The sequence below is a fragment of the Melanostigma gelatinosum genome, assembly GCF_949748355.1.
Source record: "Melanostigma gelatinosum genome assembly, chromosome: 13".
NCBI lineage: Eukaryota > Metazoa > Chordata > Actinopteri > Perciformes > Zoarcidae > Melanostigma > Melanostigma gelatinosum.
The window spans coordinates 10,482,543-10,499,330 of record NC_136646.1 but is presented as its reverse complement, the minus strand read 5'-3'; the positions used below and the strand labels follow the sequence as shown (position 1 = coordinate 10,499,330).

At 43.3% G+C, this 16,788-nt stretch overlaps 1 protein-coding gene across 1 annotated transcript; it reads left to right on the top strand.

Moving 5' to 3' along the window:
- The first annotated feature begins 4,471 nt into the window (after nt 1-4,471).
- On the top strand, nt 4,472-16,612 carry LOC306786758 (caspase recruitment domain-containing protein 10). The gene is made up of 24 exons (XM_079281605.1): nt 4,472-4,608; nt 6,703-6,945; nt 7,816-7,953; nt 8,806-8,992; nt 9,449-9,591; nt 10,229-10,440; nt 10,635-10,754; nt 10,890-11,015; nt 11,175-11,354; nt 11,442-11,546; nt 11,911-11,947; nt 12,035-12,072; nt 12,161-12,249; nt 12,344-12,390; nt 12,520-12,640; nt 13,187-13,364; nt 13,528-13,651; nt 13,778-14,018; nt 14,162-14,228; nt 14,349-14,451; nt 14,581-14,739; nt 14,877-14,989; nt 15,134-15,249; nt 15,534-16,612. The coding sequence occupies exons 1-24, from the start codon at nt 4,602-4,604 to the stop codon at nt 15,739-15,741; spliced, it is 3,102 nt and encodes a 1,033-aa protein (XP_079137731.1). The 5' UTR covers nt 4,472-4,601; the 3' UTR covers nt 15,742-16,612.
- The last annotated feature ends 176 nt before the right edge of the window (nt 16,613-16,788 follow it).

Below are 16,788 nucleotides of genomic sequence, written 5' to 3'. Positions count from 1 at the left end.
TTGTATTGTATTAAGCTCAGCCACATCGCCTCCATATTAGGTTTCTTTGTCAGCCTGCATGGCTTTGGAAAATATTTCACACAGCAGGTCATGAAAATGTAATCTTTTAATTAAAGTTTTTCAAGTTTATTCCGTGATAAATAAAAGAGCCCTCTGGTTTTAGTGTTGTAATATTTTTGTCCCACTCATTGTTTGTCCAAGCTTCTTGTTTGCTTCAAAAAGAGTTCCTCCCTTCACTCTGACCCTTTGCTGTATTGATGTTGATTCCATGTTAAACAGGAAATTGCAGGGTATTGCTCTGGGATATTTACAAGATTAATTTTTTTGGTCAAGGCAAATCCTTCAGCACAGCACCCTTAGAAATACAGCTTCCTCTTTGCAAGTGGAGAGTGGAGAGAAACGCGTGTATTTCATTGATGCATGATATTCATTTCTCAATCTCAGTTTTGTCATAAAGCATGAAGGGTATCTTGAGTAGCACCAGCCTGATCAATGGGGAGCTACTGCCACAGTATCAGCCTACAGAGGGAACATAAATCACATGTCAAGATTTAAATCTGTCTCAATTACTCATGCTCCCATCCCGCTCTTTCTCTGCCCCTGTTTTCAAAAAGAGTCAGAAAAGACGCATTCTTCACGGACACAAAGGGGTGATTCTGTGCTGCCGCCAGGCTTGAGTCATAGATGGAGCCATGGGGGTTCAGCTGCTGGGTGAAGAGCCGGGCCTGTTGTGTGCCGGTCAGGACAAGTGTGGAACAAACATAGAAATGAAACACACAGAAGCTGCTGCTGTTTAAGCTGTTGGCCTACATTGTTGAGTAGTTATAGATTAAAGCAGATTTAAATTAATTCAGGTGTCTGATTACATCCTGTGCTGAACCTTTTTGCATGTGGGGAAGAAGCCACTCCGTCTAACATGCACTTCACACAGATAATCACACAGATATAAAGCAAATGTAAGAAACTTTCTTATTCCACAAAGTGCGGCAGTGATGGTTGTCAGTCCCGCACAGCTCGTGATGCCGTGAAGCATATCATTTCAAAAAGACACCAAACCAACAGCTGCTCACTCACTTGTTGTCTGGAGAGGGAAACAAAACAGCTTAAAGAGCAACAGATTAAAGCATGCAGAGCACTTAAGGGAATTCTGCACGGCCCATTTCTGTGTGACTGAACTGTCACAATATCACACATTCCAGCATTAGCAAGCTGTGGGGTCCAGTGCTGCCGTCAATGGCTCCTCTGTGCCGCCGTCACCTCAGAGACAACAGGAATGCTCATCCACTGCAGCCCTCCCTCCCTCCCTCCTTCCCTCCCTCCCTCCCTCCCTCCCTTCACCAAGGCCTGGACTGCACTGCTGGAGGATGGATGGGTCTGTCGGAGGAAGAGGCAGAGTGTAAATGACAAAGAGTGAAGCAATGAGAGGGAGACAAAATGGAAGAAGAGCACAGAAAGAAGGGGCATGGAAAGAAAGACAGAGAGGAGGAGGGGAGAGGAGGTGTGAGTGTGTGAGTCATAATCAAGGATGAGAGGCAATCAGTGATGATACAGCACAAGATAGGTTTAAAACACAAGGAAGTAGAGTTATTTATATAACCTTCTCTAGTTCCTGTCTGTTCGTTTAAAATCAATTACCTGATAAACATGAAAAAGATTTTTAAAAATCATACCATGTCCCTGCATAAGGTTAAGATAATATCCAGTCAACACGGCTCAACTACTTTTGTAGGTCTTTGATGTATACAATTACAGATCCTTCAGTAAGTGCATAAAATGAATGGATGTCATTATGCTATTCTTGTGCAGTTCATCATACAGAGAGCTGTAGTTTTGTAGGCCAACCCAAAAGTTAGCATCGCACTGGTTCTTTCTACAAAAAGCCAATGAGATTATTCCACTGGATTTTGGATTATTGCAGAAAATGAGCCCTGTGGCGAACAGCAGTATATGATACTTACACATTTTGTTCAGCAAGACAATCTTCACAAACGAACACCACTCTTATTGTTTTTGGAGCTTAAATACGATAGAAGTAAAAAGCTAACAGACACTGAATCTAATTACTTTTATGTATGATCATACTTGGCGATAAACTGTTTCTGAACTACAATGACTTCATGTTACCACCACGTAGCTAAAGGCGGACTAATGCTCAGCGTGATGACGTTTTGTAGTCTCATTTAGCCGCTTGTCAGCAACATGCCTTTTTTAAGACACGTAAAACTTCTAAATTCATGAGATGAGTATTTACTGACATATTTTATGTCGTAGAAAGAAAAAAACGTTGAAATATTTTAAGCTTTATTTTAACCACAAACCTTATATCAGGCATCTAACCAAAATCAATTAAAAAAATTTACTGTGAGACCAGGGGCAAAAATGTTGACTCATTTCCGGGTTTTAAGACCCATTCTATTCGAAATGAGACCAAGGCCTGATCCAAAGTCTGTATTTATTTCTGCACATGTCGTTTATTAAGAGGACATTTTGTAGACAGAGCATCCTGACATGTAAGCTTCCTGTAGTGTATATGAGTACGTAATATATCTCTATCTAAATGATCTCTCAGCAGCAGTACTGAGACCCCAAACAGGAGGCCTGTTTGTATTGGGTGTATTGGGGAGGCCCAGGGACGAAGCCTGACATTTCCTGTCCACATGCCAAGAAAAAGACATTCTTCTGCTCGGCACTCCGCATTTCCTGTCTGCCTTCAGACTCAAACTGCAAGACACATTTCAACCACACCCTCTGCCCGGTCCCGTCCCACACTCAAGAGCTGCCTCGGAAGAGGAGGAGAAGTTAGGAAATGATATCATTTAAAATCTTTGATATAGCCTACATTTGTATATATTTTCACAAACAAAGCATTTATATAATGTACCTCAAAAATGTACATGATTTGACTTGTGACACTAAATCACCTCTTCTTCTCATTTATTCCTCATTTCAATTATTTCACCTGCTGTTAAATGATTTTGAGTACAACCTGTAATTATCATGGTAATCTACATCATGCTCTATTTGGTAACACTTGCCTCTCTACTTGTTTTAACCTTTTCGTCACTTCCTGGTTTCATTTCCTGTGCATTTGTGGAGAATTTCAGTGTTAAACACATTATAAGTACGATTAAATAACCCCCCTATTGATGAGTAGAAGTGTCACAATAATAATATGTTAGTCACAATATGTTTACAATATTCTTGCTTATAGAAGATATTATGTGTTACAGTATATTCACTAATTGAATGTATTAAATCATAAAAGTATAGTCACTAAAGGTATTAAAGCACTGTAAGAATAGTTTGAGGGTCAGACAGGGAGTCTGAATGAGACATGCAGCAAATGGAAGATGTGGTCAGTGGGGAGGACAAGCTGACCAGAGGTGGAGTCAAGACAGATGTTTTGCGAGGAGAGAAGATGTTTCGCTAAAGGATCGATAATGGGAGGGGACAGAATTCGAATGGAGCCAATCACTGATCAATGGAGGATCAGTCACACGTTTTATGGCATATAAGAGACTGTTCTGGAGAGAATTCCTCAGACCACATCCGCTCTCGTGTTTCAGTACCTGAATTCAGACCTGTGAGTGAGATGCGTGCGTGTGGTCTCTGTTCCCGAGAACATTACTATTGATAGTTAATTCCGTTTGTAAGTGAACTTTGTGTAGTACATTAAATATTGTTTAATTTTGAAACCGGATCCAGTTCCGTTTTTCTGATGCGCGTGTGCAGTAGGAAGCTTGAAGCAGAAATCTCCCTGCAGCCTGTTGAAGCCTCGCATCCTTCTGTTTTTAAATCCTAACACTTTCCATTATTAAATGCTGTCACCTTATCTGGTAGTAGCTCAAACAGTATGAGTCAGCTGTCCCACTGACCTAATACTCCAGTATTTATGTGGTACGTGCTATAAAAACATGCATTCACTTAAACACCAACAACAAAAAACTGTGAGGATGAGACACTCTGTGTCATTGTTTTTAAATGCATCCGATCAGTCAGGTCAGGTGTCCCTTGGCAACGCTGGTGACTAACCTGCTCTCCTCCAGGACACAAAGTTGTCTCTCCTGTACATTTACGAGGGGAGAAGCTATTCTGTGCAACTGTGAGTGACTACTGAGCGACTCACAATGAGTCATATTCTCTTGAAGTCATGTTTCTGTGTCAAGCCTTCATGATAGCGCTCAGAATTCAAGAAACAAATATTTATGCAACATAACTATCACTGCAATAATGCGCATATTGGGGAGAGCTTTGAGTGGACAATCAGTGGTTGAAAGCGCCATCTAGTGCTAAAGGACTCTGCTGTACCTCAGACATAGGCAATATTTATTCCGAAGCTCTCCTCAAGAGTGAAATGTGTTGGTAGAGGAAAACCGCTGTGATTTGGTGATAATCGTTATCGCTGTTGTTGACTGCGGATTGGCTGGTTGGGATTGACCGAGGGTGGGGGAGCTGAGTGTGCCAAGGTGTGCGTAAAGGAGTACCTGTGCGCTCGCTGCTCAGTTTCACTTCTGACGCGTCTCTGGACCTGAACGAGACGTAGAGGACTTGATTCATTTGTTAGGTCTCACCGTCAGAACAGATTCAAGGAGGTTCGAGACATGAGCGGTAAGTCAACGTTTACGATTTCAGCAGTTTGCCGCTGTGTTATGAGTAAATAACTACGCGTTAAATAGTAGCAAGGCTGTGCTATAGCCGGGTATACAATCAGTGATACGGTCTTAAATTCGGCTCCCGGTTTGGGTCAACAACAGGAAATAGACAAGTGTACAAATCTGGCATTTTGAACTCCCGCATCACTATAATCTATCACATTATGTCATAATATTCTACCATGTCCACTGTGGAGCATGATGAAGTTGCCCTCTGTTTTTGTTGTTGTTTTTAATCAATACTCCGTCGATGTGACACATTTGTATCACCACAAAAGCTACTTTTCTCAAACCAGTTAACACAATAATCTTCTTCTTGGTAAACTAACATATATTAACATATAACATATACATATTTTCAGTCATGTCAAATACAAAATTGCATCTGATTTTTGTTAAAGCTACTCTCAAAACTTTCCAAACTTTCACACAAGATATAAACATGGCCTTTTGGAGATAAATACATCTGATAACAAAAGTCTTGTTGATGGAATATATGTGAATATGTTATCAGCAGATAACACATGCATAGTTTTGTGTTATTGTTTCTTTTTTTCTCTTTTTTTTACAGTTGAAACTTGGTTTAAATTGCAGGTTGTATCTATTTATGTTCCTAGAAAAGATGATGGTAGATCACAGTATGGTATTGGGTGAGTGTTTTCTCCTGCTTGGAGTGTAAGGAGGAGGGGTTCGGTTGTAATCACATGAGAACAATGTCTCAGTAGACGTGTTTATGGGTAATGACTGAGATTCCAGAGCATCCAGACCTGCCTCGACCTGCCTTAGCTCAGATCAGTCACATCAGCTGCACAGAGCAGCAGGCGCTTCACTCTCATCGTTGGTAAATAACACAGAGGGTAAATACTAATACATCATTTTCATGATATCCATAGGTTCGTCATATATTTTTTTTATCTATAAAGTGGGACAAAAGCCCATCACTAGTTATCAGAGCCTATAGAGCCAATAACTACCAAAGCATAACAGACTGCAGTGAGATGTGACAGAAACTGGACCTCTGTGTGATTATAAAGTGCATTTGTTGATGCAACAGAAATGAGACATGGGGTTCTGTCTGTAGAAACAACACAGCTTTGGGGGGCTTGTGTTGTTAAGAGTGTGCCTTGATCAGCAATTTCTCACTGGATTTGGAAGGCTGGCAAAAGCTTTCCCTCCCTCGCATCACTAAAAACAGAATCAACCATGATGCTGATATTATCAGTACCTGAATCACTTTCAGTTTATCACTTTCTCTCATTGTCTCCTCCACAGTGTGAAATGAATGGGACTGAGCAGGCTTTTTTCCCCCTGGTGTGTTTTTAGGTGTGCAATATGAGTCAAGCCAGTATTTTCATTCCTGCACTCTGAGACACTGGCCCACAAAGTGTCCTCCCCACTACAGTTTATGACCCGACAGCAGACTCTAACTGCTGCTGATAACTCGTATGAAATATAACTTCATTCATCATGCAAATGCTTATTGGCTTTCAGCTAATCAAGTTGTCCTCCTTAAATGAGATCTAACACCATTATCTGCTCTCCGTGTGGCAAATGGCCTGAAGTTAAATGTCCATCTGTCGGACTTTTATTTTGTAGGAGTAAATCCCCCTCTGCATTCCTTGGAAGATTTCCAGTAAGGAGGTTCATCTCATTCTTTCTCAATGCAACAGATAAACCCAGTAATCTTTTATGTATCCTAAAGCATGATTTCCATTAAAAAGGGCTCAGTGTTTGACAAAGAGGATCATCATGTATTGCATTTTAATTTGGAGGAATATAAACTTATTTCACAAGGATGCCTCACATGTTTTGCTTCTGATGTCTTATCTGTGCGTTAAAAAGCAGACAGACAGTGATTTTTTGATGAACCATTGTGCAATGACCCACTTTGAGGGCTGAGAGTTGCAGATAAGTGTAGTCAGGACAGTAAATCTGGCCCTCGGGCTGAACTGTGACAGTCAAATGAGACATGGTCCAAAGTAGCAATTCTACAGCATTTCTGGAGTCACTAAACTTCTTCAACTGCTTGTACATTTCCGGTCTCTTGCAGGTGTCACAGTTTGGGCCGAGGACGGGGACATAGGTCAGGAGGAGGTGCGGTCCTCTCCCTCCTGGTCAGAGGAGCGCTGCGAGGAGCTTTGGGATCGGGTGGAGGGGGTACGGCACAAACTCACACGCATCCTCAACCCGGCCAAACTCACGCCGTACCTGCGCCAGTGCAAGGTCATCGACGAGCAGGATGAAGACGAGGTGCTCAACTCCACGCAGTACCCACTGCGCATCAGCAAGGCCGGTGAGAGGAGGAACAATTCATTCGAAACGTCAACACATCTAAAGCGGAACACCAGCCGTACAGCTAAAGTGAACTCCTCAAGCAAACGCGTCAGGTTTAATCGCTTTTATCTGACATGACGTAAAAGGCCATGCAGTTGGTTGTGCATATGTTACCCATCAGCTAGTTTTAGATCACGAAACTGCAATATGAAAGCTAACTTTCAGAGATGGGAAACTCACAGTCGAAGATACTATGAGTCTTTTTGTGATGTTATATTGCACCTATTAAAAAAGCAAGCTACTGTGAGGTATGAGGTGAAAGGGAGCTGTCAACAGGAAGTTGGTTATTGTAGTTTGGCCTGTTGGTTTGGAACGCTATACTTCTTGGAGTCATGACTCAGTCAAATCTGAATCTACTACTACTCATATTTTCAGTGTGACATGAGGATTGTATTATCTCTGATGCCCAATGCAAATAAACGCCGATAACTCCACTTAGAAATCAGAGAAAACTGAGAAGAGACGAAAAGCAATTAAGTAGCATTAGCATCATGATAAAAAAAGAATAATGAGAATTTCTTTCATTTCTGTCATTTTTACCTTTATGAGACAAATGATAGGAAATGTAGGAAAAAATACAGGGCGTCAATATGCAATATGGTCTTTGCTAATGAACTGATACAAATGGCTGCCTCGAAGACAATGCAACATGCTTTAACAATGGGAAGCACGACAGTATATGCAGTATGGTTCTTTTGTAAAACCACATTATGTGTGAGTGGTTGTGCAGCAGGTTGTGAGAGAAATGCTGACGTGAGCTTGCATGGGTTTATTGACATTGTGCATGGGATAGTGATTAATCCCACATTGTCACACTTTTGTTGAACAGGTCGCTTGCTGGACATTCTGCGTGGCCAGGGCCAGCGAGGTCTTCAAGCCTTCATGGAATCGCTGGAGTTCTACCACCCGGACCAGTACACGCAGCTGACCGGAGAGCAGCCCACACAGCGATGCTCCCTCATTCTGGGTAAGGCGGGGCTTCTCTGCATGTCGAGGGTGGCAGAGGTGTGGACTCACCTCGTGACACAGAGTTGAGTTGGACTTAAGGGTTGAAAATAATCAACCAAAATACATTGAAATGGGAAAGAAATATCTTAATGTGGAATGAGAATTTTCATGCGTACACTTTGAATGAAAAGACACTGTATAATCGAAAATTTATGTAATAAAATAGACTCCATCACAAATATTTCAGGCCCCAAACTCAAAGTTTAGGACTCAGGACTCCTGATTGTCATCTTGAGACTTAAATCTGACTTTCAAAAAATAACTTAGCCCCACTTGTTGCGTAAGAAGGTTTCTTTACTGGCACATAGTCAACACGTTACAGACATTCAAGCTTTGGATAAGCTTACTAAGGTGTATATTTAACTGTTACATGGTTAGAGCCAGAAACTCTGTGTTCAGTGTAGTGGATAAGTAGGCAACTCTCTGCAGAGCTTACTATGCTTACGAGTATCTTAAGGAATGAAGGGCATGTTAAACAAGCAGAACATAATGAAAGGCCTTTGTACGTTTGACACTAATGGCCTCTATAAGACAAAGAGCAAAAGATATAGAGCCAGTATGGGAACTTGAGAGGAAATCTTATAACAAAAGCTCTCTTGGTACTTTCACAAAGTATGCACAATGATTCTGTGTTCCCAGATGTTTACATATGCGAAAAGGCCACGCAGATGACTTAGACACACTTTCATTCACCTGTCCCGTCTCCTCACACATTAAAACAAGCCACTCCACTCTCCGCATGTGAGTTTACCCACTCCACGCACACAGTTGTACCCGTGACCCATAACCTCCACCTGCCTTTACCCCCCAGATGAGGAGGGTCCTGAGGGTTTGACCCAGTTCCTGCTTCTGGAGGTGCGTAAACTGATGGAGCAGCTCCGAAACAGCCGCATGTGTGAGCGCCGCCTGTCTCAGCGCTGCCGGATTGCGGAGGACGAACGCGGCCGTGCCGAACGCAAAGCTCAGGAGTTGCGTCGGGACAGACTGCAGCTCGACAGGTTTGTCTCACTTTTGGGGGTAGCTGAGTTTGGTCCTCTGACTTTTGTCAGGCTGTGAAAAGAAAATCTATGTTCACTAAATTCATGGGTGAGAGAGACGAGTCATGGAAGCAACTTTCTCTGACAGTTTGAGCCAGGTAATTGATCTTGTTGATGGCGTCAAACAGGCAGTGATGGGTAACTTTCTATAGAGAGCTTACCAGCTGGTTTTTGAGATTTGTTTTGGCAAAGATCTCCGGCAGCTGAGAGACTGACATTCCATTTGAGAGGGTAAATGAACAAATATCCTGATTGAATCTCAAGTTAATAACAGCAACATTTCCTCATGAAGCTTCAGTGAGTGGATTAAAACTACGATGAATCCATGAACGAGTAACTTTAATCACGAGTCACAGAAAGCACACGGTTTACCTCGTGTCGCACAGAAATGAATCAACGATGATTTGTGATCTCTAGGCTGCGCCAGGACTGGGAGTCGGGCAGTCGAGAGCTGTGCAAGCTGAAGGACAGGCACCTGGAGCAGGCTGTGAAGTACTCCAGGGCCCTGGAGGAGCAAGGCAAGGCCTCCACCCGCGAGAGAGAACTACTGATGCAGGTAGGTCGGTTGGGAGCAGCATAATGTAAAAAACCAAGCTCAGTGTATCATCTTAGGAGGTTAAAGAGAGTGTGTGTTTTATTCACCACAAATCATAGAACTCACAGAAATCGATACAGAGGAGTTGTCAAACACTTTTACTGACTTTTAGTGTGAGAAGGCCCTCAGAAGATGAGTCATTCCCTCTGTCTCACCACATTCCTCAGCTGATACTCGCTCTAAAAGCAGCTGGTACTTGCTGCAGAAGTGGCGAATTTGCTAATAACAGTGATCTACTTGTTTCCCCCTGTTGCTCATAGCTTTATGGTGCAGGTTTAGGTGCTCCATGTGGGGGCCAAGAGTTTCTATTTAACACAAGGGTCTGTTCCTCAGAGATACATGTTACTTGCAAAACCATGTCGTATAAAGACAGGGAGAGCTATTTTAAGATCTGGAAGACGATGCGGGAAAGAAAAATAACAAATGTTATGTTTGATGGCACGAATAGCAGCACCCAGGGCAGTTCAAGTGAAACTGTTTAAACCTGTTTAAACCCAGCTGCAACAGCTCATTAGCCATATTTTAAACGTGTTTTTTTTTGGCTGGTGTGGACGTTTCAAAATGTCAGGGTTTGTGTTAATGGCTGCTTTGCTTACAGGTAGAGGAGTTCAGGTCCAGGTTGATAGATGCAGACAAACAAGCAATCGATCCTCCAGGGAACACCACGGCAGCAAAGAGAAACAGTTTGCTCTCCTATGAAATGAATGGTCCTCCGCCTGCTTTGCCAGAAAAGCCGCTGCACCGCATGGAATTTCACAAAGCTGAGAATACAGGAAGTCAGATGAGGAAGTCAGTTCCTGCCACCGGAGCCATAGTATGTTTTTAAATCTACAATATTTATCGTCTAAAAGTACATTTGCTGTTTCTTGTTGTGTCGGGATCAATCACACTGCTTTTTCTTCAGAATTTGTCACTCAAGTACAAAGATGTAGCCTGCTTTTTTGGGCGGTGTTTCTAAAGATGCAGTGTTTCATGTCGTCAAAATTAGCTTTCTGTTGTTTCCCTCAGGCTCTGATGGATATCCTGCAGCAGGACCGCAGGGAGGCTGCAGAGCAGAGGCAGGAGCTCTGTGATATCATAACCCGGCTGCAAGGAGAGCTACAGAGCACTGAGGAGCACTCGGACAAGGTGTCACAAATGATCTTTAAGATTATAGAATTTTTACTCTGTTCAAACAAGTTTGATGTACAGCCAAAGTCGGTGTTTTAATGGGTTTTTTTCTTGCCTTTGAATCGAGGTTGTAATGGTAAACTGTGTTTGCAGCTGGAGTCGCAGTGCAAGCAGCTACAGCTGAAGGTGAGAACTCTCCAGCTGGACTGGGAGACTGAACAGAAGAGGAGCGTGTCCTATTTCAACCAGATCATGGAGCTGGAAAAGGAGAGAGACCAGGTCAGTGTGAACAGTCTCCAGCCAACTTTCATCAAGGCACGTTTGTAGTTAGTTGTGTTGCAGTTGGAATTCCTCATATTACCACCAATGACTAGTCTCAACAGTTTTCCCCACCATGCTAACTTTTTTTTCCCTTCCTCTTTTCCATCTCTTCACCAGGCTCTGCGTAGTCGAGACAGCCTGCAGTTGGAGTACACCGACTGTCTGCTGGATAAGAACCGCCTGCGTAAACGCATTGCAGAGCTTCAGGCCAACCTGGAGCAGCAGCAGAGGGAGCTGGAGAGAGAGCGAGAGAGGAGCCGGGAGCAAATGGAGCAGAGCAGCCCCGGTCTGCACTGCGTGAGTCCACGCAGCAAGTTAGGAGTGCAGCACTGTGGTCCCACTGTAACCACACAAGGCGTTATATAGTTCCCTGTGTCTCCTCAGTCCCACCTGTCCCTGTGCAGCGAGGACCAGTGCTACGGCCCCTGCTGTTCCCTCGGCCTGGACCTGAGACCCCAGGCCAATGGCAGCCGCCTGCTGCTGCGAAAGGTCAGGGCTGGCCTCCATAACTGTGATCTTACTCACATTCACAGTAACAGTAGAATCACCGTCATCCCAGTCATGATTAAAATCAGAATAAGTGCTGTTAATACAGTGTAACTACTTCTTTGTGACCACAACTATTTTGGAGACTGCAGCAACATGTTTTCTCACGTTATCTTTGCAGAATGCGAGGAATGTAGCTTTTGGACTGCAAAGTAAATATATTTAGCTGGAGTAGGATCTTATTATTGTGGAGAGTTTGAGACTGATTGAAGTCGATTATTATGCAACCCTTAGCGTGTTTGTACATGCACAATATCTCTATAGCTGTGAGGTCACACCACTTTCACTCCTGTTCTCTGTGCCACAGACGCCCTCGAGTGGCCATGCCCACGATAACTCAGAGGGTAAGTTGTGTGCACTGACACTTGGTGGATGATTCTCACATTTGGCGTAGAGTACTTGTGCTTACGTACTTTATTTCTCCTCCACAGGTTCACGCTCCAACTCAGAGGAGAATCTGCTCTCGTCAGTGAGTAGCACAGCTCCGCTCATTAACAAACACAGGAGACTGAAGGAGTAAGAATCTGTGTATTTTGTATTTACCTCTCTACCCTCAGACAGAGGACAACGAAAAAGAAATAAATCGACTCTCCACATTCCCCTTCCCACCGTGTATGAACTCCATCAACCGACGAGTCAACACTGAGTGAGTTAGTCAGCCCCACGTAACGATACACTATGTCTGTTCGAACTAGTTTCATTTCATTCTCATTGAAGTCCCTTCTTTCTGCTCTGAATAGGTTTGACTTGGAATCGTGGGGCAGTGATGAGAATGATACCATTACAGGTATATTTGATTCAGTCAAAAATAAATTGAATTAAAACTTAACCTTTGAAGGATTGTCTTGTGGTTTTAAAGCCTTTGCATGCAGTACGTTGTGAGCGTGAGTTCCGAGGCTCTCTGGTGTTTTTTTAGGTGATCCGACTGAACCTTCTTTGTGGGATTCCTGGACCTCCCTACACTCTCATCCCTTCCCCCCTGACCTGGTCAACCTGCCTGCAGTCTCTTCACACCAGCCCAGTCCTAGTGTTTCCAGGTACAACATAACGGATTAAACGCCTGTCAATGACAGCCACTAAAACACATTGTTAAAGCACACTATGACATGCAGTACGTGATGGCTTCCTGCTTAATAACCAATGTCACTTATACAGTGCTTACAGCAACATCTAACAGCTTCATAGATAAGAATGATGATTTATTTTACAAAGGTATGGCGTGATTATTGGCCCCATTCACCTTACATGACTGTAACACAACTGCACGACCTGAATCTTGTTTGTGGAATCCTCAAAATGCAACCAAAACAATATTTCTAGCAGATACAGTTTAACAGAACTCAGTGGTTAACATCATTAGTAATTGGGTCCAACAGTTTGAAAGGGTTGAATACTGTACGTGCAAATATTCATCATACAACATGTGGATGAAAGCAAATCTTAGAGCACAGAACAAGCATAAAAGTTCACCTCTTGATTATATGAAGTGAATAGACGAGTTGCACTGCTCTTTGTCAAATCTTTGCCTCATGTACAAGTCACGTCATCCTCATCTAATGCTGCCCATCCCTGCCATCTCTCAGCACACCCTCCCGCTCCCCGTCCTCAAGCCCCCCCATCTCACCAAAGCACAGGAGAGCCAGCCTAGCTGACGATATTACCATAGTCGGAGGGAACCAAACGGGGATCTTCGTCAGCCACGTGAGAGCTGGTTCCCAAGCTGAACTATGTGGACTGAAGGAGGGCAGTGAGCTGCTGGAGGTAGGTGTGTGTGTGTGTGTGTACATACTTCATGATGTGTGCTTCAGCTAATGCTTACATGTGTATTATTTGGACAAGTGCCCATTACAGTTCTGCGTGTAGATGTTTTTTTTTTAAACAAGCTACTTGGTTGAACGTGCACATTTCTCTGAATGTTGTCCAGCTGGAGAAGGTTCTGTTTGGTGGGGGCAGTGTGCTGCTGGGCCAGTGCACTGCTGAGGTCGCCCACTTTTCACTGCAGTGGTGGGCTGAGCCTTCAACGCTCAAACACCAGAGCAACCCAGAGGGTGAGTCCATTTTTTTTGTCAGATATTTTTACATAAAACTGTAATCGGGTATTCTTGAAACCTCTGTTCATTGATGTCACAGAGAGGTGAGACCAAGCTTTCCCCTCTTCTGTTTCCTGTCCTCAGCATACTCCAAGCTGTGCTCCCACCTCTCGTCGCCCACTTGTATGGGTGCTGACTCCTTCTATGTGCGTGTTAATATCAACATGGAGCCTCGCGGTGACCCGCCGTCTCTGGGTGTGTCCTGTGATGACATCATACACGTCACAGACACACGATACAATGGGAAATACCATTGGCACTGTTCCCTGGTGGACCCACACACAGCCAAGCACCTGCAGGCAGCAACCATGCCCAACTACAACAGGTACGCCAGTTGGACCTTGATTTGACTGCAACTGTATTCTAATTCTGGCTTTTGAGCTTTTTTTAAAATTATATTAGAATAAAAATATGCCTGTTAATTATGCCAATTAAGAGTGGAGATGACAGATATATTTTCCATCTCAGGGCACAACAATTGTTACTTGTTGGGCTACGAGAAATGGCCCTGGAGCAAAAGGACTTCAAGAGGAAGGTCAGTCTGCTCATATTGAAATGACATGCAGGTTCCCTTTCAGTCACTGTGCTAAACCAAACTGTTAACTCCTACAAACGACTACTAAATGTTTATTTGTCTCCATTTTCCGACATGTAGTTCTTGAAGAAAGCATCCGGACGTGTACGACTGGTCAAGGCACCGAACCCCAGTTGCCGTGGGATTGGTTCCACACAGCAGGTCCTTTACACACTCAGCAAACGTAAGATCCAGCCCCAGTGTTCCCAGAATGCAACACCAAATCTGTGTGATGTTCTTTTCTTCTTTTTTTAGTATCCTTTTTTTATTTACAAAGGATTAATGTCACCTTCATGGGTGCCTGTCCCCTCAGGTCACGAGGAGCACTTGATCCCGTACAGTTTAGTGCAGCCGGTGCAGGTTCAGACTAAGCGGCCGGTCATCTTCTCCCCCTCTCTTCTCTCCCGTGGTCTCATAGAGAGGCTGCTGCAACCAGCAGAGTCTGGTTTGAAGTTCAACACCTGCCCACCAGGTATGCGCACAGCACACACACTTATTCACGTCCCAAACAATGATAGACTCGGTGACCGAAAAGGTTGATGATTCCTCATTTGACCATGGCGTGATACACCACAGTCTCCTCTTTCCTCTGTTTCCTGTGGTTTACAGAGCCCATCCAGGCTTCACAGAGACGAGACAAGAGAGTGTTCCTGTTGGATCCCTGCAGTCCAGAGACGACTCTGGGAATACGGCTGCAGACGATACAGGACGTCATCAGCCAGGTAATTTAAAAAACACATCATCGCTGAAATAATCGCAAGGCACAAACATCCCAAGTCTCTCTCAAGACAGAAGAGTGTTTCATTTTGCTGATGATAATGAATGCTTATTGTCACGCATTATCCAAATCTCCGTCTTTGTCTCAGGACAAGCACTGTCTGCTGGAGCTCGGGCTGCCCAGTGTTGAGGGCTTATTGAGACAGGGGGTGTACCCTATCGTCATCCATATCCGCCCTAAGAACAAAAAGCACAAGAAGCTGAGGTACGTGGGCACCCATTTGCTTGGCAAGTACAGTAAATGCAGTGTAACAGTAAGTACGCATCAGATCATAAAGCAGCATGATGGTACATCAATCAGGCTCGTGCCGGTTCACCACACATTTCACGCCACTCACATTGTAAGGTCAATTTGCATTTTTCTCCATCTGCAGATCGCGTGGTGTTTTCTTACCATACAGATACACAAAAAAGTGTTGCTGTTGTTTTAAAGAAGCCAACGTTTTTCCCTCTAACTTGCTGCATATGACGCTCCAACACTTGAAATAGGAAGTTTTTCCCACGGTGTGGGGAGGACCGAGTAATGGAGGAGGTGTGCCAGGCCGAGGAGCTGCAGCTGGAGACACTGCCCCTGCTCTACTACACCCTGGAGCCCAGCGCATGGAGCTGTACTGATCAGCTGCTGGCAGCCATACGTAATGCCATCCACAGTCAGCAGAGGGCAGTGGCATGGATCGAACTGGATAGGCTGCAGTAGAAGGGAGAAACAGAGTATTTATTTTCATTATGCAAAACTACAAACTAGATTCTCTCCTCTTTGAATCAAGAATCTGGCAGCTGGCAGCAGGTACCAAACCACAGCCAGGTTTTTGGAGACAATTAACATTCAGTGTTAGATCATCATACTATTCTAAGGGAGTGGGATTTACTTGTCATCTTAATAATTCTAAAGAATTCTCATCTATGTAGCCAAGCTGGACTTGTTACAATGGGAGAATAGGAAAAACATTGTAAAACTAAAACAGATTTGAACCACATATGGAAGGTACATGGCAATACAGACCTCCCTGTCAGCTGTTTTTATCAACAGGAATTATGCCATGCAACTTTTTCCCATTCACACTGTTTTATTTTTTCTTACTGTATTTTAAACGTTCAAGGGATAACACAAGGTGCCCATTTTTTAAGGCACTTTGGTCCCTGGGTATTCAGTTATGTTATGTAAGTGGAAATTTAAGCTGTGAGGACACAAATAGGTACAAAATAGGTGAAGGGGATTGTAGTTGTAAGCAGGGATGTAGTGGAGGGTGCTAATCGGCTTATCCACGTGTATTTGGAATAAATACTGTGTCCTTTTTGGGCTGACATAATGTTTGAGATGTAAACCAATTAAACATATCATACTTAAAAGTATCACACTGACATAACTGTAATTATATGAACACATTTCAAAGAGAAAAACTAAATGTGTGGCTATTTTTAGGTGGGATGTGTATGACTGAAAGTCAGCAAGTGCTGCATTGTTATTGACACTAAACTGTGCAACAGAAGCTGTAGTTCTCACTTGGACAAAATGGTCTTGTTTTGTACTGCAAAATCGTTTTTTAAAATAAATGCATATGAAAACAGCTGATGTCTTGTATGCTCAATTATACAACAGACTTGATCTAATTGTTGATGTTTTTATTGAAATATTACAACAGTGTAGCAGTGCAGTAGATTCAGTGAAGAAATGATAGGCTACTAATAATCTGAAACACATAACGTATACCAAGTTATTCAAAAATAGCTAAAACATGTAAAA

Coding starts and splice junctions, on each gene's coding strand:
- LOC306786758 (XM_079281605.1), top strand. Junction 13,652..13,777: donor ACACCAGAGCAACCCAGAGG/GTGAGTCCATTT, acceptor TCCTGTCCTCAG/CATACTCCAAGCTGTGCTCC. Junction 14,990..15,133: donor TACAGGACGTCATCAGCCAG/GTAATTTAAAAA, acceptor TCTTTGTCTCAG/GACAAGCACTGTCTGCTGGA.